Source organism: Terrapene carolina, unplaced genomic scaffold, assembly GCF_002925995.2.
Source record: "Terrapene carolina triunguis isolate 2854851 unplaced genomic scaffold, T_m_triunguis-2.0 Scaffold227, whole genome shotgun sequence".
NCBI lineage: Eukaryota > Metazoa > Chordata > Testudines > Emydidae > Terrapene > Terrapene triunguis.
The window spans coordinates 3,818,713-3,843,909 of NW_020664578.1; the positions used below are offsets into that span (position 1 = coordinate 3,818,713).

Genomic DNA, 25,197 nt, shown 5'->3' on the forward strand with positions numbered 1-25,197 from the left:
GGAATTTTTGCCCTTTGTATCTCTTATTCTCTATGCATCATAGGCAAAAAGCATCCTCTTTAATGGTGTGTATTAGGTTTGATTCTAAAGTTGGGTCTTCTGGATACTTCATGTAGCACCAGTGCTGCTCTAGGGAGGATAATAGTACTTTGAGTACACAAGAACAAGGGGTCATCCAATAAAATTGAGAGGCAGCAGATGTGAAACAATAAGGAAGTTCTTGTTCCCACAACACACAGTTAACCATGCCTAATACTCAGAACTCCTGCCTCCCATTTTGCCTCTAACCACTAGACTACACTGCCTCCTTTGCTGACTAGTCAAAGGTACACACACAGTGGTGGGGAGGGAATTGGCACATTTATTTCCATTCTGGATAAACAAGCATTTTTATTAAATAAAATAAAATGGAACAACAGCAACAACAAAAAAAGGTGTCTATGTGGGTTTTAACCTTTGCCAGTGCAAATGAGTTTTATAAGTAAGATTAGAATTGTCTGACCATAAACATGTTACATTTGTGCTAGGTTGCTTCTCAGAAAGAAGTAATTGGGAATGGGAGGGGGACAGCCCGATTTTCCTATGTACACAATTTTCATTTGCAGAATTTGGTAAAATTTTCTGCAGATATAAGAGCACTCTTTTCCTATTACAGTTAAATTTGTCTGATTCAAGGCATCTAGATTTCTAGCCTTAACATAGCCAGTACTCTGACCTTTAAAATAGTAGTCTTATTGGGGCAGTGTTGTGAGCAAAAGGGTTTCTATTGAAACGAGGCATTGTACATCTCACTGTGGCTTTGGAAACTCTAATTATAATTAGAATTTTTACTTAATTTTAGGTATGCATGTTTTACAGAATGAAGCTAAATATGTTGCTTATCTGAAGGAGCCACAGTTGCTTTGACAACAGCTTTGTGAGAACATCAATTTCAGATTATCCATTTACTGAGGAATAACATAGTGAAGAAGGTTAGTGGGTGTAAACCTTAATATGAGATACATGTGTTGTGCAGTTTCACTATTGGACCACCTGGTAGAAATCTTCTATTATATTTGGTCTGTCAACTTTCTTAGACATTTTTAATACACACATTTGGCCTTATATGCAAGGTTTAACTGTATATAGAATACTTATATGGCTGAAAGATAGTGTTCTCATTCTGTAGGTAGTACATAATGGAGAATGCTCATATATACTCTTCGCTCTTCAGATACTGAAATATCATGCTAACCTGCCTGAGGCTGAGTATTCTATTAGATTTTACCTTCATTTATGTAATTCAATAAGACCTATCAAGGCATAACTCATTCTTCTAGCAATATTAGCCTGTTTTTACAATATATAAATGAGGATACTAATATGGCAACATGTTTTTATGAAATGTAATAATGGCTCTTAACCTAGCTGAACTAATGATCATGAGTATCAAATGTTAACATTTAACAATCATCATCTGAAATGATGAAACAAGCAGCTATAACTGAAATGTAGCTAAAGGATGCCTGTGGGCTACAGCTACTGTTGCTTTGTTTCCTTGCTCTTTGAAGTTTAAATATGTAGAAAATTTCTTGACTGTACAAACAGAAAATCTTGACTCTTTTAGTCTCCATAAAATGTCTATATATGAAAATCTTTATTTTAAAACATTGACACTCACTGTCTGATTTTATGGACCAGTAGTAACACTTTGTAATTATACAGTACAGAACTACCTACAGTTTTTTTCTTGTAGGGAAGAAATGTCTTAGGCCGAGCATATTTCCTTAAGAAGACTGCCTCTTTCTCGGTAAAGGAGGCTTGATTTCCAAATCAGATCAGGGTCTGGGTGCATAATTAAACATTATTTCATTTGTAGAGTGTAACCCTCTTGACATAGTAGCTTCTATTTCAAACAGTTAGTGGAGAGAGATCTTGTCTCCAAAATCTGTAGCTCACAACTAGATTCAGAATAGTAGGAGTGGGGAATATGGGCTTGTAGTTTGCAGAAGGGGTTCTCAGGCTTAAGCATGCCTATGAATATTTCCAGGATGTGGGCCATAGATTGCACAGTGATACATGTGTGTGTGCTTATGCCTGGCGAGGCAGGATGATCTTTCAGACTAAGATCATCCTATCTGGGTTGGAAGGAATTTCCCCCCAAGTCAGATTGGCAGAGACCCAGGGTTTTTTTGGCCTTCCTCTGCAGCATGGGGCACAGGTCACTTGCTGATTTGAGCTAGAGTAAATGGAAGATTTTCTCTAACTTGAAGTCTTTAAATCAAGAGTTGAGGACTTAAGTAACTCAGCCAGAGGTTGTGGGGCTTTTTGCAGGAGTGGGTGGGTGAGGTTCTGCGGCCTGCAATGCGCATGAGGTCACACTAGTTGATCATGATGGTCCCTTCTGGCCTTAAAGTCTGAATCTATAGTGAGGTTGAGAGTCAGGAGACCTGGGAGATGTCCCCTTGCTGTGTGACCTTAGCCAAGTCTGCCTTAATTTCCTCTAGTGTAGAAGGCTGCACGTGCTTACCTTGTGTAGATGTTGAGGCTTAATGTCTGTAACATGATTTGAGATCTTCAAATGGAAGGTACTAAGCACTAACTAGTGTGTACTAGAATTTTCAATGTTTATCAAAAATGTATTTCATCCACATTGCCTAAGATGGACTTGTTCCCCTCTCAAAATATTGTAAAAACTATTCTAATATATAGAGTGCAAGTGGTGTATGTGAAATAAGTTTGGATAGGTCTCAGTCTAGTGACTAATGGACAAGGGTTCACATCACAGATCCTCCACCCTGATTGTCGCTAATTGGTTCCCTTTGGCACAAGCCAAAGATTGAATGGGCCACGAAGACGGAACTCCCCCCTCTGTCCTGGGGGCATTTATGAGGCCGTAAGTCTGTAGGAGTTGGAAACTGTGTTGCTGGTACCTGTTACCTGCTCTGTGGATAAATAGGACAGTATCTCACTCACCTTGTCTCTCTAATATCCTGGGACCAACATGGCTATAACAAGACTGCATAGTCTCCAAGAGTGTCATTTTGACACCTTCCACAAGAGGAAGGTTGGCCTTGTAGTCGTGGCACTGGACTAAGATTCAGGAGATCTCGAGTCAGTTCCTGGCTCTGCCATAGATTTCCTGTGTAACTTTGAGAAAGCCGCTTAAAGAACGAACGCACAGAGAGATTATCTCCAATAAGAGTCTAATACTTCCTTTGTCTTGTCTAGTTAGATTGTAAGGTCTGGAGGGGAGGAAGTATTCCTTGTCTTATACAGCACTTAGAACAATAGCACCCCAACATTGGTTGGGGTCTCTAGGTAGAAATACATTTAAAAAAATGCTTTGCACCTTCCACCAGCTCTAAATTCACACTAAAAAAAGAAAAATATAATGGCCACCAATATAATGCTGATTTGGCTGCTCCAGTCTCTCTCCTAAGTGATGCTTTTTACACTCTTCATTTTTCTTATAGGCAAAATTCAAATAATTGAAGTCAGCCTGCCGGTGAAGATGTCGCTCTCTAAACGGGAATTGGATGAGCTGAAGCCATGGATCGAGAAGACAGTGAAGCGGGTCCTGGGTTTCTCAGAACCCACTGTGGTCACTGCAGCATTGAACTGTGTTGGGAAGGGAATGGACAAAAAGAAAGCAGCTGGTATGTCCTCGGCTTTTCATTACGACACTCACAACACCCATATCCATTGCTGTGTATTTAAGAGTATTAAAGATCCTTGACAAAAAAAGAGGGAGGTGTATGAAATAAGTGCTAAAAGCGACAACCTGTTGAATCTCTCAGGATTTCTATTTAGCAATACAATCCATTTTTCTGCGAAGTATTTCATATAAATTGTATCCTACCATGCCTTGGAGCTAAACAGTAGCAAAGCTGGGAAAGGAATAGAAGCATCACTCAGGAAAATGAAACTAACAATATAGACACTTTGTCTTGGTCTAGAAAGCAACCAAGTGAGGCTTTCAAATTTGTATCTGAAATAAATGAGTATTTGTTCCTGTGAGTAGCTGTGAGCTTTACAAATGGAATTGGAAGAGCTGCACTGCATTTGAAATGGTCTTTAAGTTAGCTTTAAATTTATCTTCCTTATTCTTGGGCACTTTTTCACCTGACTTTAGTGGTGCTAAACTGTATGTGGCAAATTGTTTCTTCATCACTAATTAAGGTTGTGACAGTGTTTCCATTAGATGGACCCCCTTTTCATGGATATGACACCCCTTTTGAGCTGAAAATGTCCTTGCTGATTCTTAACTCAGAGCCAATTTTTATGTACTTAATATTTCTAGACTTACTTCACAGGCTGTAAGTATGTAGTAATAGAAGCTTAGTTTGGACAGATTTTCTTGTACTCCCCTTTTCCTCATGGCAGCAAGTGGCATTGTCTAAGACACTTCCAAAACACTTAAAGGGTGTTACAGAAACTGACAAGACAGGAAATGCAGTTGAAAGACTCCATTGTTAAAGAAACTGAAGAAATTTGCTGTAGTCAGTGAAAGAGGCTTGCATGGAATCTCCAAACCCATAGGTCATGTATTCTAGATGTCAGGGGGAATGGCAATCTGTAAACTGAGAGGCTGAAGTATAATTTTTATCCACGTATTCCTGTCTCCAAAAGTGTTCATGGTCTAGTCACACACATTTATCTTCCTTGCCAGACCATCTGAAGCCTTTTCTTGATGATTCCACTCTGCGGTTTGTTGACAAGCTCTTTGAAGCTGTAGAGGAAGGACGAAGCTCCAGGCACTCAAAATCCAACAGTGACCGGAACCGAAAGAGAGAATTGAAGGTAAGCTAAGGACTGATTGTTGTATTGTTCGTTAAAGGCCATGAATGCAGTGCTGTTACTTTACCACATTCTCCTCTTCCAGAAAGGCACATCTTATAATGCTTAAAGTTCAAGAGAAAAGACCCTTCTTTACAATGAAGTGTGTGAGCCTTTACATTTCAGTTCTTTTTACTCTCTTCTGAGGTGCCATGAGGTACCAAAATACTTTCCCTGGCCATGTCCTGACTTGGAAACCTGAGCATCTGGTTTCTTTAACAATCCCCTAGTAGGTTTAATGGACTAGAACAGCTTAAATAGCAGGATTTTTGGCTCTCTGCTGTTTTTCTTATTCCTTTATCCCTCACTGCATTTTTGCCATACTGTTGAGTCTTCATTAACTAGGGGTTAGGAGTCTGGGTTAGTCGGTCACAGCTTATAGTAACTTTCCATTGCTCTTCCTTGCTCAGACGTGTCATCATAAAATCTAAACTGATGATTTCACAACTGTCAGTGAATGAATGTTGGTGGGTTACCTTGTAGATTTTCACTTTCTGTCCATGCGCTGAAGCTCATCTGGAACCCATAATATGCAACTTCTGGCAACCTTTTTTCCCCACCAAATTCAAGGTCCTGAAATACAGCAAGGATTTTCTAGTGTTCTGGTGGTTTTCCCATCTAACATTTGACTGGGATGGTGGAAAGTCTCATGCATCCACAGTTGTCTTTTACTTCTCCCCGCTATCTTGAAGATTTTGCTTTTGACCATGGAATTACAATTTTTTTTCATCATTTGCATACAGAATATAAAAATGGCTACTCGACAAGCTGTTCCCTGGTCTTAAAGTAAGTTTCCTTTCACTTTTTTCCTGAAGTTCCTATTTTATATTTCTCTTTTTGAAGTTTTGCATTGTATCAGTTCCTGATTCATCAGTTACCTAGTATATTCCCTTACAGGGCTGTCAGCTGTGCCTTTCCAGGTGTCTCTGGGAAAGTGCTTTGTACTACTCAATATTTTCTGTCTGAAACTGTTACTTTTCTCCTCTGCCTGGCTGAGGCTTTAAAATGTGCTAGAGAAGGGTCTACTTACCTTTCCTCTTCCAGGTTCCAGTTACATTCACTGGTTAAATAGTCATGCATAAAAAAGAGGCATTTATCCCCCAAACAGGTACAGCCTGGGTGGCAGCGGTGCAAGCTTCCCTGCCAATGTGCCTTAGTCTGATCTGGAGTGAGCCCCACCCCTCCCAGGGGAGAGAGTGGGGAAGTTCAATCTTCCATAGCTCGGGTCTGGTCTACACTACAGACTTATATTGGTATAATTATTGTTCTGGGGTGTGAAAAATCCACACCCCAAGCGATGTAGTTATACCAACTTAACTCCACGGGTGGACAGCGCTATGTCGGAAGGAGAGCTTCTCCCACCGACATAGCTACCTCCTCTCAGGGAGGTGGATTAACTATGCCGACAAGAGAGCTCTCTCCTGTCGGCGTAGAGTGTTTTCATTAAAGCGATGCAGTGCCTTAAGTGTCGATGTGCTCTCAGACATTGGCACCTCTACTGAAACTATCAAGAAGGGAGCCAACTAGTGTTACGTGCTGGCATCTTTGTGCTGTGGGCACATTTAATTAGGAACTAGATTGAAATTCACTAACTCATTTCACATAAGCCACCAAGCTGTCCTCAGATTGAAAGCCAGTAAGCCATCATATTTTGTCCCGGCCAGATCTCAAATCTCTTACCTCTGGTATATTGGGGAGACAGAGAAGAAACTGGAATATCTGAACTATGCCATGCAGCCACTTGACATCTCATTGTAAAGCAGATGGTTCTGCAGATGAATCCTTTAGCAGATGGATTACAGTCTACACTTTACGAGTGATGATTATCTTCTACTTCTGTAGCACTTCTGATGCAAATGGATCCCAAAGCTCTTCACAGTTACAAATCATTGATAAGACAATGCTTTACTCACCTGGAACATGCTTCCACATCATACAAGAATGCTACTTAGCATCAAATAGCAACACTGTACAACGTCATAGGACAGGAAGGAAAGACGGTTACACTCTGTTGAAACTCTATGGGGAATCTTATGGAGGTAGGTTAGATACCCAAGTTGGGCTTTGGACTGGGCACTGGGGCTAATGCCCCATCTCTAGTGAAAAGTGCTCTGGGATCTTGAATGACCAAAAGTGTTCCAGGCCCTCAGTTTTGTATCTGATCTGAAATTCAGCCCTCCTAGTAGCACAGCATGCCCAAACACACTGTGGTGGGGCACTGACTCAAGGAAAAGAGTGTCATCTACTGAACCACCAGCTCCTCTTCCTGGAGTTAACTTCCTTAGAAGTGTCACATCCAGACACTGATCTGCCCTGACCCTGCTTAGCAGGAGATCTACTGGAATTGCAGCCCAAGGTGGTATAACTAGGGTAACTTTTCCTTTCTGGCTTTTCCCTTGATATTAGCCCTGCTTTTACATATGCTCACAGAATTAGAATTGTAGTGGTGGACAGAGGAATGATAAAAACATTAGATAATACTCATGTTAGCTGTCTTTCAGCTTTCTGTCTGGCCCTCTTTCTCCTCTCTCCCTTGTACCATTTCATGGGGTAGATCACTGCTTGGGAAGTTTCAGGAACTAAAACGTAATGGTCTACACACTTTATACTATGGGCAAGTCCTTTCTCTTGAACTTGTAGGTATTCCAAGAAGTACCTGTGTCTGGCTGAGGAAGTGTCCTTGTAGAATATGAACCATAGTAGTGAAGAGGGGATTTCAACTAACGCTTACAACCGGTGTGTATATCTTCTTTTCAAATAACATTCACTTATAATACAGAATGTCTATTGTATGGTAGATTAAGGGCTTGTTTCCTCACACAAATGGCACCCATTTAACTAAATCAGTTTAGTTAAATCAGTGCAATCTCCTTGTAGAAACACTCTTAAATCAGGTTTCAGAGTGGTAGCCATGTTAGTCTGTATCAGCAAAAACAACGAGGAGTCCTTGTGGCACCTGAGAGACTAACAAATTTATTTGGGCATAAGCTTTTGTGGGCTAAAACCCACTTCATCAGATGCATGGAGTGAAAAATACAAGTAAGCAGAATATATATCATAGCACATGAAAAGGTGGGAGTTGCCTTACCAAGTGGGGGTCAGGGCTAACGAGCCAATTCAATTAAGGTGGAAGTGGCCTGTTCTCAACACTGAATACCAAGGGAGGGAAAATTACTCTTGTAGTGCTAACAAGGCCAATGCAATCAGGGTGGCCCATTTCAAACAGTTAACAAGAAGGTGTGAGTTTCAGCAGAGGGAAAATTACTTTTGTAATGACTCTTATATCAGTTTGAGATTTAGAAACCAATTTAGTTAAATCAGTTCAGTTTGTAGATCAGATCTATCTGTGGATAGGCGTGTGAGAGAACACACAGGCTTACTGGGAAGAACGATGGACCTAGGAACCCTTTAACCCATGCAGAAGGATGGTAGTGCCTTTCACACAAGGATCTGGGTGCTTTGCAAACAATAGTTAACCTCCACATCACCACCATTCATTTAGATGGATCTCACTTACCATTGTACAGGTGAGAAAACGAGACACAGATTGAATTTGTGCCTGATCCCACAGTGGGTAAACGGCAGGGCTGAGAATCCAACATCGGAGTTTTGGATTCAAGCCCTTTGCTGTGACCGCTTGACCAAAATGTTTTTCAAATTCTAAATTGCTGGACTCAAGTGGTGGTTGCTTGTCTTCATCAGTAGCCTTGAGTAGCTTAGCTTACGATCAATGATATAACAATCTCGTCTTGTTCCCGTTCTGTTAGGATGTGTTTGGGGATGACTCTGAGATCTCCAAGGAGTCTTCCGGCGTTAAGAAGCGGCGTATTCCACGTTTTGAGGAGGTAGAGGAGGAGCCGGAGGTTATCCCAGGCCCGCCTTCAGAGAGTCCTGGAATGCTGACCAAGCTACAGGTTTGTCTTATCAGGCTGCTCTCCTCCGCCACCTCCCAAGAAACACAGATCTTGGATCTTAACATCTTAATATTGAGTTTCAGTGTGAGGGAATAACAAAAGTTTCAGGTATCTTATACTTCATATCATGATTAGAAATTTGAATGTCAGGGCCTAGCATCCTTCTTTTGAAAACTAATGGCAAGTGCTTTCCACTGTGTCCTTTTCAGGGCTTGCTGCTACTATTGGCCAATTTCAATAGAAGTTCCCAAATTCACAAGCCTAATAGTCTTCTTTGCCATTTCTCGAAAACGGAGTGGCAGAGAGAGTGCCATGTTGATGCCTTGTGTTGCTAAAACTTGCTACTCATACAGAATCTACGTTTGATAAAATACTATGAAATGTTAATGAATACAACTAAACTATACTGTGAATAAAGGGAGAAAATACATTTGTTATGCAGTATCCTTCATTTGTTTGGAGAAGTGTTGACTTGCACTGAAATGTGTTCATGTGCAGTTATGTAGTATAAACTGTTCATTAGCTGAATGCCATCTGTATGATCTGGTACATTTCATTATTTTTTTTAATTATACGGGACCATAAATGTACATGGAGTTTTGCAGATTCAGAAAGCTTGGACTAAAGCTCTTAGTCTAAATTAGACTGACCAAACAGTTCAGACACATGAAGTAGTTTACCAGTAATGGCTTAATCTCAAAGCACTGCAGATTTTTAATTAGTGGATTAATGTCACTGAGTTTAGTGGAGGAGGTGTTCTAGAATTAGTGAGATTCTCCTGTATATCATCTTGAAACAGTGATTTCCACCAGGAAAAGGCAATTCCGTTCTTACCATTTGCGGTGTCAGTGAGCAGACTGAATTGATTAAGAACAGTCCAGGAAATCCATTTTGCAGGTCCTTTCACTTTTTTTTGGAACATGCAAAGCACGTGGTCACACTTGAATTCAGCCAAGAAAACAGAAAGAGAGGGTAAGACCCTCTTCACAAATGAAACAGGCAAACAAGGCTCCTTTTCTGTAGGGTGAGCTGAATTGGAAGGCACAGGTCATGGCCGTGGGCACTGACTACCCGGGGTTGCTGCTGCTGAATTGGAGGTCGTTGGTTAGAATTGTCCCGGTTGGTAGCTGGGTTTGCACTCATTTGCCACTATGTCAGGAGCCTCTGAAGAGTGCTTTAGCCCTTCTGACTTCTTGTGAGGAGGGGGAAGAAACCTAACTTTCCAACTTTTATTTCTGCAGATCAAACAGATGATGGAGGCAGCAACACGTCAGATTGAGGAGAGGAAAAAGCAACTGAGTTTCATCAGTCCTCCTGCACCCCAGGTACAGCCTGGAAAGCAAAAGGGCAGATCCTTTGTCACAGGATTCAAATGGATGCATTGCCTTTCTCCTCAAACCGTGACTTGCATGATTGTTCTGACATGTATCTAACCGTGTACGTCTCTCCCCAGCCAAAAACTCCCTCTTCATCCCAGCCAGAGCGTCTCCCCATCGGCAATACCATCCAGCCCTCGCAGGCAGCCACGTTCATGAATGATGCTATTGAGAAAGCCAGGAAAGCGGCTGAATTGCAGGCCCGAATCCAGGCTCAGCTGGCCTTGAAACCTGGGCTCATTGGCAATGCCAACATGGTGGGGTTGGCCAACCTGCATGCAATGGGAATCGCACCTCCGTGAGTACAATCAACTTGCCAAGTACACGGTACCCCTGGTAACTTCCTATAGGAACAAGAGAAATGTTAGGCGTGCATATTGTCAGCCTTCACCAAAATTCATGTGTATTGGCTTGGATTCATAAACTGGATAATGGGTGGCTCTGTGTCAATGATAGACGCACCCGAGAGTGATGTTGGACAGGCATTGCCCTTCTGGATGTTGTCTGTCTGCTGTTGTTCACCTCTACTGTAACACTTGTAGTTGTCCTTTGAATGTTCAGTGCATTTCAGGGTCAACTACGAGTAGTCTAAACTACATCAGATCCTTGTGGCCTTGTCTACACTAAGGGTTTTCTAGATTGCACAATGGTTAGAATGCAAGACCACTCTTCATCACCTTAACTATACTGGTCCTTGCATCATTGCAGCCATCAATGTAGCTAAACAAATGAGAGCAACAGTGGGAAATCTTACGGGGGGCAATGCCTCAGGGCTGACATGGTTACATTATGCCATTCTGGCAGCATAACATTTTCATTGTATAACATTTACACCCACTTTAGGACCCCTTTACGCTGCCAATGAGGTGGAAGGAGATCTTGATGTAAATGAGAATTGGACCCCTAGTGTAAGCATACCCATATCATTCATGGTGTATGAAACTCACCTCTGTTCCCCGAAGTATCAAGAAGAGAGAAGTGTTTAGATTATTGATGTTCTATGAGTGATCAAAATGTGGAAACCTCTGGGCTGATGCTTCAGTCAGACTTATAATAGTTGAAGTTGCTCTAGGCTCTGGATCATAATACTGGCACCTACTTTTTGATTACTGTTGCACTAAAATGGCTTCACATCTGTTTCCTTTATATGATATTGACTAACAAGGCTTAGCAAAAACCGCCAAAGAGCAGACCATGCTCTTTTCAAGACCTATTTGGTGGTGGTCACAATACACTCTCTATTTCCTCTGAGTTGAATGCTACATGACTGCATTTTAACAAAATGTTTCTTGCATCAGGAAAGTAGAGCTAAAGGACCAGACAAAGCCTACCCCATTGATCCTGGACGAACAAGGCCGAACTGTTGATGCGACTGGTAAAGAGATTGAGTTGACGCACCGTATGCCGACCCTAAAAGCAAACATCAGGGCTGTGAAGAGGGAGCAGTTTAAACAGCAGCTCAAAGAGAAACCTTCTGAAGACATGGAATCCAACACTTACTTTGACCCCCGGGTCTCCATAGCCTCATCTCAACGTCAGAAACGCACCTTTAAGTTCCATGACAAAGGCAAATTTGAAAAAATTGCACAGAGGTTACGAACAAAGGTATTGTCTAGTTTTTGAGTGCTGGTGTTAATGAACAGCACTAGAAGCAGGGGGTGGTATGGGAACTGAACTCTTGTCACATTCAAGAACGATGGAGGCTTCAGGACAAGAAAGATTTCCACTACAGATGGTTGAACATTTTCCATCAAAACTTTTTCAATGGAAAATTGGTTTACAGTTTTTGTGGAAAGTGTCTTTCTGTATACATTTTTGACTTTTTGTTGAAAACACAAAGAACTTAGTTCTCTTATGAAAAGCTGAAATTTTCCGTGGAAAAATATACTTTTTGACCTACTTTTAATAGAAACAAATGATTTGGGGGCTGAAAGAACTTAAAGGGAGAGAACTTGCCTACATTTTAACCATGTGCAAAACAATAAGTGTACGTAGCAGTAACTATTTAGTGCAGTTGTAAGGTATAATGAGGACTCTTGGAATGAAGAGCTGATTTAGGCTGGATATTGGGAAAACCCTTTCTGATACGGAGGTCTGTTACACCATGGAAGAGATTTCCTCCAAAGAAGTAGTGAAGCACTTTGAGATCTTCTGATGAAAAGTGCTATGTAAGAGCTAGGTAGTATTATTGCTAAGACATTTCCCAGTACGTTGCCCGGCCCAGTTTTAAAGTATCCTCTAGGAGAACAATTGTGTGTTAGGGTTGTGCAGTAATACTTGCATGGGGCAGATGTAACACCCACAAACCTCCACAAAACAACCCATTAGTCCCAGGCTCCATTCGGTGCATCCTCTGTGACATGCCCTGATCAGCTTGTAAAAGAATATATCCCGTGTGCTTTGCTTTTTAAAGGCTTCACTATTTCTGCGTGTGCCCATATAAGTGACCTGCTTGTGCCATCTCTCTCCTCTTGTTCTCAGGCTCAACTAGAAAAATTACAGGCAGAGATCTCTCAAGCTGCCAGAAAGACTGGGATCCACACCTCTACCAAACTAGCTCTTATTACCCCGAAAAAGGAGCTGAAAGAAGGGGAGATCCCTGAGATAGAGTGGTGGGATTCGTATATCATCCCTAATGGCTTTGACCTGTAAGCTATTATCTGCTGGGCTTTGATAATTTTATTGTAGAGAAGAAACTAATGGACTGGCTTTTGAGAATTGCTGACCAACCCCTGGTTCCATTGAAATTTTTTGGGAGCTGCTGGTAGCTGAAGTGCTCAGCGCTTCTGGAAATCAGGCCCTAAGCTTTTACTGCATCTTTTACAGAAGCAAGTGCATCCGCTTGAGTAACTGCATTCTGCTCCCCTGAATTCCCCGTGGGAGGTTCAGTTGTATTTTGTGTTCGCTCACTGCTCCAGTGTGTGGTGTGGTGCCAAACGGCTGCCATATTCCATTCCAGAGCTGTCTTATTCCAATGACTGAGAGAACCATTCCTGTGTGCAATCGATACAGCAGTTTGTTAGAGCGATTTTGGCTAAAAGCCATTGTGGGATTTTCAAAAGCAGCTAAATGACTTTGGAGCACAAGCCCCATTGACTGTCAGTTAAGAATTTTTGAAAGTTCTGCCTCTAATGTCTAAATGTAAGATCAATATTTAGAATATTTGGGGCAATGGGAGGGACTTTAATACTTATGTAGGACCCATGCATCTCCCTGCTTCCCCTGAACTCTTGGCTTTAGAGTACCTCTCAGCAACTTGTGTAAGTTTAATGGTTAGCATTGTGGTGGTTGTGTGTGTGGGAGCCAAATTGCTTTGTTCGCCAAATGCTGTGGCTTGTGGCACATTGAAGGAAGTGCGGGAAGCCCAGCCCTAAGATGACAAATAGTGATATACGAATTCTCTCCTCTTTAGAACAGCTGGAGTCTACTCTAAAAGAGACGACTACTTTGGGATCACAAACCTTGTGGAACACCCAGCACAGTTAAGCCCACCAGGTACTATTATGTAGCAGTCTAGTTCAAGGCCTCTTTGTAGTCTTGATCAATTCATGGTACACAGGAAGTTTTGTAGCAAGACCCTTCAAGTGCTCCAAATCACTGGCAGCATGAGACCTGAACCAGGCTAAGACTCTCCCCGTTTGTAATGCCACTGACTTCATTTCTCACCATGAAAGAAATCATGCTAAGATAGAAAGTAGAGCTCTGCTAGGGCGGTGAGACAGCTAAGACTAGGAAGGCGAGTTTGCAAAAAGCGTGGAGGCGATCACATTTAAGAGCATAGTGACCAACTGGATATTGGAAACTGGTAGACTCCCATGTGGTAGAGGGGATGGCTACTGCTACTTGGACATTATGGGTGTCTACACCGCAACTAAACACCTGTGTCAGCTGAGTCGGGCTTGGGCTGCAGGGCTGTCTAATTGCTGTATAGACGTTTGGGTTTGGGGTGGAGCCCGGGCCCGAGCCTGAACGTCTATGCCACAATTAAACAGCCTGAGCCCCGTGAGCCTGACTCAGCTGATGCAGGCCAGCCACAGGTGTTTAGGTGCAGTGTAGACATACCCCAAATTCCTTGTGTGATCCACATGGTAACACAGACCCAGACAAGGGACATAGGATAGTAAAGAAAGGTTTAGATGATTAGTGGTTAATCTGTTTAACATAAACCGTATTGTAATCTCTGTTTTCTGGTTCAGCATTGATATAAACAATCTGGAGTAACTCAAGGATCACAGATTGTAGCAGAAAGAAACTATGATCTAATATGGGATAGCAGAGAGGCATACATACATGCTCAGAAAGAGGGTGTTTGTAGGTTACAAGCGGACTGGAGGACAAAAATGGTGGTGTTGGGCTGCCTTAGCCTTAAGCATGAGGAATTGGTTATAATTGGTTAGACTGCAGCTATTTCCCTTTCCTTTCCCCAGTAATGATTGTAAACAGTATTTGGTCCTGCCCTTGTGGAACTGGGAAATGTAAAGTGACTGTTCATTGGTTTGCCTTCCTAGTGGACAGTGACACACCAGTGACTCTGGGCGTTTATCTAACTAAAAAAGAGCAGAAGAAGTTACGACGTCAGACGCGGAGAGAAGCACAGAAGGAACTGCAGGAGAAAGTCAGGCTGGGCCTAATGCCGCCTCCTGAACCAAAAGGTAGGTGACGACCTTGTGGAGAACAGGCTGTATGCAAAAAGCTGTATTAAAACATACACATCTCCAAATGGTGTCACATTGGCTAGTTAAAAACTCCGTTTTGGTAAATTGCAGCAAACAAAGGAGTTGTGCAAGAGAAATCCTATAGATCTACTCCGTTCATGAATTTACATTCATGCATGTATATTAATAGAACTAAGTCCAGAAAGGGCTGTTATGATCATCTGGTGTGACCTGCATAACAGGCCATAGAATTTCACTCAGTAATTCCTGCTTCAAGCCCCGTGTGCATAGGGCAGTATTCTGGGGTGACTTACACCCCATCCAACCCCACTGACTTCATTAGGGTTGCACAGAGGCAGAATGTGGTACAACAAATGTACATACTACATGGAATGCTCAGACGGAGGAACCGCTCTTTACTAAATTTCATGCATTGTTGCTGTGTCTTGTCAGTCAGTTGCCACACTGCACCTGGAAATACCTGCATTTCAGAGGCAAGTGATGTGTGTTTGTAGCTAGTAATTCGGTAAAGCATTTTGAGCCTGACAAAAGATGCTACAGAAGGCTGTTTTTAAATAATGCTTGGGAGCCTTTTGAAGCAAGCCTTAGAGAGGAGATCTGGTCTCACCTAGAAATTAACTTGTACCTTTCTTTCAGATGGTTTCCCCCAATGTTGTTTCACTCTTATAATCTTTGCACTCAGTTTTATTTAAAGTAAAACTTCTATTCTGAAGATCTTCTCATTTTTAAGCTTATATTTATAGGAAGTAACAGATGTCATAATTTGCGTCAAAAATGCAAAAGGCAAGTTGGTACTTGATAGATCCCTTTAAAATGTTCCTCTCTCTATTTCCCTTGCAGTAAGAATTTCTAACCTGATGCGAGTACTGGGGACAGAAGCTGTTCAGGACCCGACAAAAGTGGAAGCTCACGTTAGAGCACAGATGGCAAAGAGACAGAAGTAGGTTGCATGTTCTAGAATAAGAAAACTTTATTTTAAAGTAGATTTGGTGGTGGTGGTGGTGTCCTGACAGCCCTAGCGACTAAAGTCCTCTACTGAAGCATATATCAGATGCAGCAAAGGGAGAAGGAATGGCAAATTTTACTCAGATGATGACCCTACAACGTATTTCAACTTTGTCTTGAAACGCTCTCCTCTGAGAGCTAGAAGAGGGTTGAGTGTTCATGACCCATCCATTCTTGGCCCCTTGTCCTGAAACTGTCAGCAAGAGGCCCAATTGCAGTGGTGGCTTTTGAGTAGGGACAGCTATCTGCTGGGAACTGGACTGAGACCCTGACTCACTTCACAGACCCTCCAACAACTGCTTGTGGAGTAATGACTTTGAAGCATGGTCCTCCTCAGCCCACTACGTTCAGTAACTTACACTGAATAGCTTCCGGTTTAATACTAAGCAATTGACTGCTCCAGACAGCAACATCTCCACAGTAATGTTAGGTGGTGCATGCGCACATTCATCCTCGAGGGAAGTCATCTGGGAAATGCAAAGGTTTCACTGTAATAAAGGTGAACTGAGTAGGCTCTTAAAGAAACTAATCTAAAGCAAAGTACCTGAATTAAAAGTTCATATGTGCAGTCTGAAACTTCAAATAACCAGATGGCTGGATTTTTCAGGCTATGGTAATGATACAGGGCCTTATGTATCATCACCACTAGATCAAATGCAGCCTCTAGCAGTACTGACTGAAAGTTTGTACCATCTGATGGTGGGTTAGTGACCTATTTAAAATTAGTTGGTGGGTTTTGATCCAGTTCACACCACAAATTTCCACCATTACAGCTGGCACTAATTGCTCTCTTTCAGCAGAGGCCAAGGACTAAATGGATTGATCCCTCATCACTAGAGGCATTGAAAGCAAATCGGAGGGTCACATTGCAGGAAGCTTGCAGTGTCACTATTCATACTTGTTACAACCTGGTCCAGTTTCCCTCGGGATGGAAACCAGTCTTTTGTGATCTAACCCACTCACATGCTTCTAAGCCAGTCGGGTCTGGGCAGAGCCTGGTTCACTGTTCCTAACTCTGGGTCTACAAGGCACACTCCAAGGCTCACTCCCCTTCCAGTTTTCTGAACAGACAACCAACAAGCTGCATTTCTGCTTACCTGTTGTCTCTTTTCCTCCCACCCAGAGCTCATGAAGAGGCAAATGCTGCACGAAAACTAACAGCAGAACAGAGAAAAGCAAAGAAGGTTAAAAAACTTAAAGAAGATATTTCACAGGGAGTGCATATATCTGTGTACAGGTGAGTGCCTTCTCCCACAGACCCTAGAGGTGCTTTGTCTCAACAGATGTTTTTCTCATGTGACTTTTTATAAATACAGATGACAAACGCCTGTCTATAAATGTGTGCTAATATGGAGTGTTCCTTTAATGCAAGGCTATTGTCATCTGGCTCCCTGAACTCCATTAGAAACACTGAATGCTGTTCAAATTATTTTATGGTAGAGAGAAACGGCCCCACTTTCTCAAAAGTAAATAAATAAAAAGGTAACTCCATTCTTCACTCATTCTGTGCGAGCATTCAAGGTGAATGTAGAAAGTCTCTTATACTTTAGTGCTTCTATAGCGCTTTCCATCCAAGGATCACAAAGCACTTTATGACTTTTAATCCTAATGACAGGGAACCTGAGACACTGGGAGATGGAATGTCCAGTGTCACAAGCAAAGCTGGCAATAGAACCCAGGAGTCCTGACATCTGATAAAATGCCATTCAAAAGCCAGATGAAAGCTGCTCTTATGTAATATATGTAATAATGTATTCTAAACTAAGGATGGGACCCTGTTGTCCTAGGTGCTGTAAAAAGATAGATATTGTCCCTGCTCCACACTGAATAAAACTCTGTTGAGCATAAGGTTTTTTGTAAACCCCCACAGTGCCGGAGAGTTTAAAGTGAGAGTAAGTACTGGACTGAATTGGAGGAGAATAAGGGAACCTTCTTTCTCTGTTGTCCACTGTTCATAGTTCTGTAGTTCCTTTTCGAATAGATAAACCTTTGCTTTTCTATCCTCAGAGTCAGAAATCTGGGCAACCCAGCAAAAAAATTCAAAATTGAAGCAAATGCTGGGCAACTGTACTTAACAGGAGTGGTGGTTTTACACAAAGACGTCAACGTGGTGGTAGTAGAAGGAGGTAAGGCTCGGGGGGTGAACTTTCTGGTTAGAACATTAGACGTTCAAAAGCTTGTTTCTAACCAAGATACCCAATTGCCAATTACTGGGATTTATGGAAGTAAAGGAAGATATTAAGCTGCTCTACTCAGAATGCTGCTTAAATTTATTCCGCACCAGCCCTTGGGTAGTCAAGTATGTTAGCTACTTAAGTATTTTAAATAATCCTCTAAATATTTAAACTATAGCTTATATGTTTAGAAACCCAGCATTATTAAATCTGCTAGATTTGAAGTCACAATGCTTTGACAGTGACAGCTTCTCAGGAAAGACTCTGCCAGCCCTGGTTGAGTCTGCTACAATGCCTCCAATTTGCATGGTGCTTTATAAACATTCTCACAGCACGTTTCGTGAGATACTATCCCCATTTTACAGCAAGGGAAACTGAGATGGCACAGAGGTGAAGTGACTTGCCAAAGGCCACAGGAGAGTTCCTGTCTCCAAGCCCTGTGCTTAGGTTAGAGACTATACTCCTTTGTCATTGATCTACAGTATTCTCTTTGCCCAGGGCTTTTAGCTGGAACTGTGTGGGTGTTTGAGTGTTTAGTTTTTCCTCCATGGTTTCAGCTGTCATTAGCTTTCACTGCTTTTTGGAGGCAGAATGTAACCCTATTAGGACTCTTAAATTGAAGTTGTCAACGAGCAAGAACTGAGTGAAAATGATTATCATCTCTCTCTCTAGGCCCAAAAGCACAGAAGAAATTCAAACGTCTTATGCTCCATCGAATAAAGTGGGACGAGCAGACATCAAACACGAAGGGAGATGGTAAGCATAGACCCATGTGGATATATATGAAACGTGGCTAGTGTGACTGAATGGAAGTGGCAATAGGGTCATTTTGTTGCAACCTGGAAGAGAAGCCATTACTATGCAAATCCTTATGCAGAACATAATAGATCTGATCGTCTGAGTTGTAAATTTGAAGATCTCTGTAATGCTACTAAAGCAAACCAACACTGGGACTGTGATTTAGATGATAAAAAGCCAAGAACTTCAGTGCTGGCTTATGCTCCTTACTATTATTTACATCAGTTTTCCAGATTGCCTTCTGCTGTGTCAGCCTCTCCTATTCAGCTGTAAGTTTTCTGACACCCAGTAGAGCTTGAGCTGGCTTTGCATTTGCAAGACTCGAGGTTTGAAAAAACACAAACTCCAGTATTGGAAAGTGTGTGTACTGCTGAATGAAGCCCAGTCCTTGCAGACTGGGGAGGCAAATACTCCCAGGGAGGTGTATGTCTTAATTCTGTGAGGCACTCAGGGTGGTCCTCTAGATCCCAGTACAGGTATGTATCCCTGAGACAGGAAGTGAGAGCCCAGAGCCCAAATCACATAACCCTGGCTAATACTGGTACACAGACAGTGCTGGGAACCACTGCTCTATAAATGTAGTGCCCGTGTAAATGTCGTTGGCCAACAGTTTTCTTAAATGGGTCAGCTCTCCAGGGCAAGACCTGTGCCTTCATACGTGCTTTATGCATGCTCAGCCCAGTAGGGGAGCTGATCCTGATTGGATGACCCCCGGGTACTACTGTAACAGATATTTCGTAATTGTGTAGTGTGTAATGTGAGAGACCAGTCCGTGGCTCTGGGCCAGTGATACTCAGACTGAAGTTCAGGAGCCACAAGTGGCTCTTTAATGTGTGTCCTGCTGCTCTTTGCAGCACATGATATTAAAACACTGATTTAATTATTAACCAATCAGGATGCTTTTACTGTGTTGTTAACCAATTAAGTTATCAACTTGCACTAAGTTATTTTATTTGCTGTGGGAATAATTATATATATCAAAACTTATTATTTCCCCTGTCATACTGTTTAAATATGAATACATAGTACTATAGCCAGCTACTACTGTGGCTCTTTTAGGTAATGTTGGTTGCTAATTTGGCTCCTGAACCAGAGATCAGAGTATCACTGCTCTAGGCACACGATGGACCCTGAAATGGGAATAAAAATGTGATAGAGGGATGTACTCACTGCTGAATCTTCTGTGCAAGTAAGTTAGATCTTCCATAGTATTTGAATTCGATTTTGTACTTGAAATGTCAGATTATGAAGTCAGGTATCACATAACTACTAATAGCTATGGAGGACTCCCCCCTAAACACCAGTAGAGAAAGGTGAAGGGAAATCAGCAAACATTTGTGTGCATGCCCAAAATGAGGGAAATGTAAAAGTCTTAGTCTAAATAGCAGAAATGTAGTTTGGATTTAGAAGGGAGAAGTTCTCTGAATGGAATGAGAATAGAAGCATGGTCAGGACTGTCCCTGCTTAGAGCTCTGGGGTAGGAAAGACTTGTATTTTTAATGCTGGTGCTTTCTTAGCGACTGCCTGGAATTCCTTATTGGCTGTAGGTCTAAAATCTGCTTTATTTTTTTTCAGATGATGATGAATCTGATGAGGAGTCTGTTAAAAAGACAAACAAGTGCTCTCTGGTTTGGGAGGTAAGTTATTATCTTGATTTAATGGAGCATTTGGGGCCTTAAGCTCAAGTGCTTAATTTCTGGGTCACTTGGCTTTTCATTACTGCCAATATTAAAACATGTGTGCAAGCTGTAAAGCCTTGTTACTTGCTGCACACTTCTGTTTGCAAATGGTTATGCATAAAGCATTTCACTACCAACTTGATGGCACTTGATTTTTGTTTTGATTGAATTAGGTTGGCCCTGGGGTTTCAATATGAAATGTTCGGGGTTTATCTTTTTAAACCTCATTCAGATGGAGAAAACAATGTGGTGACTTTCTCTATCTAGTCCACACAGGAATATTTTTGCATTTGGAAGGGTATAATGCTGGGAAATGCAGAGGATGCATGATCCCTATTCAAATATCTAATCGCTATTCAAAGGAAGCGTCCAGGGCTAACTTATTGGCTGCTTTTTGCAATGCAGGAGAGCTGGGTTTCAGACTCTCTTGCTCTGGTGGAGGGAGGTAGTACACTCAGCCCTTGTGGTGGAGAAAGCAGTCAATGCTTTCTATGGCTAACTAGTGACAGGAACCGAGTTGGCAGCTTTCAAGAGGTGTCCTGGCCAGAAGTACAGTGGCTATATAGCTCCCTTGTGTTCCAAGTGACTTGAGGTTGGGGCCCGCACCCTTCAGTTTTCATGATCACATCCTTTGAGATGCTATATAAAAATATGGGCATCTCCACAGTCTTTGGAGATAATCTTGCATGGCATAATAAAGGACACTGGCTGTGCCAAACAAAGATGGACACAGACTGGAATAAAACATGTAACTTCAATTAAAGCCACTGAAGTGCTCTTAAACACTTCAGCTTGTTGCAGACTGTATCAAAGGAAAGACTTTTCCTGGCAGTTCATTTAAAAGAAAACGTTACTAAGTGACAGTGGAAATTGCCCTTATTTAAGCATGTTTCTACACAACTTTTCACCTCTGCACAAATAAAAATAGCACTAATTTAATTATGCAAATCATAGTTCCTCTCTGAACACTTGTTTAGAAACCTGAGAAATTACTTTTTCGATTGTAAAGAAGTTTATTCTTAATTCCTCTTGTAATTGTGGTTGCATTTGCTTGTTGATGCATTTGCTTGGTGGTTTTTCCTGCCAGCAAGATGCACCAGAAAACTCCTACTCTTTCTGTCTATTTCAGGGTACAGCGAAGGATCGCAGCTTTGGTGAAATGAAATTTAAGCAGTGCCCCACTGAAAACATGGCACGGGAGCACTTTAAAAAACACGGAGCTGAGCATTACTGGGACCTGGCTCTGAGCGAGTCCGTGTTGGAATCCACAGACTGAGGGTGCTGCTGCCCCCAGCGTTCCCATTGTTAATTTGAAAACAGTACCTGGCTGAAAACTTGGACAGAATTCCCTTCCTCCCCTCAGATCCCCACAGTACGTTGCATATGATTAAAGAAATATTTTTAAAACAACAATCACAGCTACACTGTTTTCTAGATAAACCCAACTCTTGGAGATTGTGGTGCAAAACCACTGGAAAGTGGTATCCGCCAGAGAATTCAGTTTTGAGGAGGTGGGAGGGGCAGAGAAAATTTTCAGTAGTCTCTTTAGTCCTTCACATACAGCTGTCTCAAATGGAGGTACAAACACTTCCTTGCTTTGTCAGCTGTTCCGTAGATGAGGTCTGACATTGGACAAACTATATGGTGCATACAATCAGAGATTGTTCCTTTGGTGGGCAGGGAGGCAGTTTGGGAGCAGCCCCGAATGGTCTGAGGATGCAGTATGGAGCATTTGAATTTGTAAAGCAGAGTAGGAGATGGGGACTTAGCCCACATCCTATATTTACATAATAAACTTTTTTAAAAGAAAGTCAAAGATGTGTTTCTTTACATGGGAGTGTCAATTAGTCTGCTGTTACTCAATGCAAACCACGTTCTTCTGTACTTGGCTCTTGCATCAATCTTGAACCATAGCTTGGGTATATTTGGAAGGATTGTTTGACAGTAGCCTCAGAATCAGGGGCCTACTCTGCTACAAACATGGAGGGAAGATGGTCCTTGCTCTCAGTTTTAAAATCTAAGAGAAGTAACAAAGTTTATGGGGAGAAGGATACAACCAAATACATGTTTTTATAGACCCTTGTAGTTCTCTAATGGTAAACAAAAGATGCCAGCTCAGCTAACCATCATTAATTGGCTGATCTCTTAAAGGCATAGCATAGGGTGGATCTTGAAGACGTACTTAATGAGGAAAATGGACTGGCCTTACAGATGAGTTGAGGGAGGATACTCCATACATAAGAAACAAAGTGGAGGAAGGGTCAAATTGTTTTGTTTTTGAAGCTGATGTGAGTAGCAGCAGTCGAGGCTGATGTTTGAAGAGACGAGCAGACAAGAATGAAGAGGTAGAGTTGTGAAGCTTGAACTTTAATATTTAGGAAAACGTGGAACTCTTGTAATATCCTGTGCAGCATTATAAATTGCAGCAGTGAGTATGATCAGCATGTGGAGCTGTAGTGCACATTGTACTATGGTTACTGAGGAAGTTTATTGTCTGTTATGTTGAGTGGGTTTCTTCAATTAACATTAGCATGAGCTTCTACAGCCAGAGCTGGTTTGTCTTGTATATCATACAAGTAACATCCCTCAAGGTATGACAAGCTTTGAACCTGCTTCTAAATTCATGGAAATGCTTTGGTGTCATCCCACTTATTTCAGTTGGATGCTTATTCCAGCTCCTGCAGAGATGAAAAGTAAATAGCAGTTGTCCAGTGTCCATTTAAAAAAAAAAAAAGTGGGAAAGGGTTCCTATAAGCAGATTTTGTTGTTTTCACTCATCCCTAATTAGGTTAACAGCTTTTAAACAGGTGGTTGCATCACAGGCCATATAGAATATTTTTCAAGGTTGGAACACTAGGTCTGATCCTGTCCTTTCATCTTTTGCAGACAACTACATCAGTGCAAAGTGGATGTCAAATGCTATCAGATCAGCGTGGTAGCCTTTTACACTCATTTCATAGTGGTGGGAATGACTGTGCAAGGTGCAGGACAATGGAGAATTAAACCGTGTTTTGTTATCTCTATGAATGCAGGATCTGTTTTAATCTGGTCCTATTGCTTCATTCCGTAGCTGGAGTCAAACTACTTCTGAGAATGTATTCAAGAGTCAGGACTTCAAGGGAGGAATAAGCAGCTCACCTAGTGTCTGGGGGCTGGGGTAGATGGTTGGAGATAGGTAGAAAATGCCATAATAAATGTTTGTTGCTAATCGGTATGGCCTGCCTAGTTGCGCTCCAGGTTTCTAGTAGGATTAGTCATTTTTTGGCTGTCTTTGGCACAACAGTGCTTCTGTTTATACTCTCAACTATTTATACTCTGATGTCAACACTACTTCCTGCTGTAGCTCATTCTAAACAATGAAAGGGACTTTGTATATTGGGTCCTGAATGTAGGAAAGACTCAATTGTATTACCATCTAATTCTAGATTTTCTTTAATTGTGCACTGACAAGTCTCAGAATAAGCCTGTTTTGCTCATAGAATATCAGGGTTGGAAGGCACCTCAGGAGGTCATCTAGTCTAACCCCCTGCTCAAAGGCAGGCAGATTTTTGCCCCAGATCCCTAAATGGCCCCTTCAAGGATTGAACTTGCAACCCTGGGTTTAGTAGGCCAATGCTCAAACCACTGAGCAGGAACAGGATCCAAGACATGAGTTTATGATGTGTCTACCACAGGAGCAAAATATTGTATGATGGGAACTAGGGGATGGCTGGTAAAGAGACAGCTTCCTGTAACTTGCCAAAAACCTGTGAGCTAAAGCCCGGGAACCCACCTCTCTTCCATCAGCCTGCCTTCTGCAGAAGCTGGTGCGAAGTACTACTTCCATGTTTATCTTGTTAGAGAGCTTTAAAATAAGCCTCTTCGTTGTAAAGAGACAATCTTATTCACATTTTTTAAAAACCAAATATTGTTTCTTGAGCCATCTTAATTTAATAACAATATCTTAACATGTAATTTTTTAACTGTTTGCTGCTTTTTTTTTTATTTTGGCTGAGGACAATACAGTATTAGAATCCTTTTCTCCTTCGGCTAAGGCTCAGCTACTTTGGTTGTAAATCACTTAATATTGTCTGTTAATTGATTGTTTGTTTTTAAAAATGTACTGTAATGAAGCAAGTGAGAGGGCTTATCTCTTGTAAGAAAAAAAATCAAGCTCTTACAAGTTTAGGTAATTACTCACTCCTGCTCCTTTAAAAGTGGTAATTGTTTCTCTGTCCATCCTCTTTTTTTCAAACTCTTCTATGGCAGGCTCTGCTTAATAAAACAGCCTGTTGCTCTCTTCCACAAACCACCTGGTGCAGGTTCTACCACTGGTGTGGAGTGCCTTTGAAAAATGGCACCAGTCCTGAATGAGCTGGGCCAGTCCTGTTGGTGATGCTGCTCTCTTTGGGCAGAAGAAGGGAGGGTGCCAGGTTTGCAGGCCAAAAAGGTGATGGGGAGAACCAAAGAGCATAAGCATTCTTCCATGACTGGGGCCAGCAGGGCCTGTGGCCATGTGCAAAGTACAACTCTAGTTAGTGCAGTGGGGGGAGTGCAAAGGCTGCTGGGAGAAAAACCATGAAGCTGGGAGGAAAGTGCAAAGGATGCTGGGACCATGGCCAATAGTGTAGGGGAAGCACAAAGGATACCAGGAGTGTGACTAAGGGGGGGAGGGGGGAGGAAGAACCACGGTAAATGCTGGTAGCATCAGCAAGGTGTGTGGGGGGGAGGAGCACAAAGGATGCTGGGAGCGTGGTCAAGGTGGGGGGGAGAGAAGC

General features: G+C 42.0%; 1 protein-coding gene across 3 annotated transcripts in view; it reads left to right on the forward strand.

Annotated features, from left to right (window-relative positions):
- PRPF3 (pre-mRNA processing factor 3) overlaps positions 1 to 22,204 on the forward strand; it is a 22,392-nt gene extending 188 nt beyond the window's left edge. Inside the window, exons 2-17 of one of the 3 annotated variants that reach the window (XM_024210819.1) lie at positions 842 to 971; positions 3,456 to 3,638; positions 4,652 to 4,782; positions 8,586 to 8,732; positions 9,974 to 10,057; positions 10,186 to 10,406; positions 11,407 to 11,713; positions 12,590 to 12,756; positions 13,521 to 13,603; positions 14,617 to 14,760; positions 15,625 to 15,724; positions 16,913 to 17,026; positions 17,797 to 17,915; positions 18,636 to 18,719; positions 20,337 to 20,398; positions 21,570 to 22,204. In XM_024210819.1, the coding sequence (XP_024066587.1) occupies positions 3,494 to 3,638; positions 4,652 to 4,782; positions 8,586 to 8,732; positions 9,974 to 10,057; positions 10,186 to 10,406; positions 11,407 to 11,713; positions 12,590 to 12,756; positions 13,521 to 13,603; positions 14,617 to 14,760; positions 15,625 to 15,724; positions 16,913 to 17,026; positions 17,797 to 17,915; positions 18,636 to 18,719; positions 20,337 to 20,398; positions 21,570 to 21,716 (2,055 nt within the window). In that variant the 5' untranslated portion in view covers positions 842 to 971; positions 3,456 to 3,493 and the 3' untranslated portion in view covers positions 21,717 to 22,204. Of the gene's footprint in view, positions 1 to 841; positions 972 to 3,455; positions 3,639 to 4,651; positions 4,783 to 7,478; positions 7,555 to 8,585; positions 8,733 to 9,973; positions 10,058 to 10,185; positions 10,407 to 11,406; positions 11,714 to 12,589; positions 12,757 to 13,520; positions 13,604 to 14,616; positions 14,761 to 15,624; positions 15,725 to 16,912; positions 17,027 to 17,796; positions 17,916 to 18,635; positions 18,720 to 20,336; positions 20,399 to 21,569 lie in introns of those variants that run through there. The other 2 variants (XM_024210820.1, XM_024210821.1) reach the window with 2 other exon arrangements.
- The last annotated feature ends 2,993 nt before the right edge of the window (positions 22,205 to 25,197 follow it).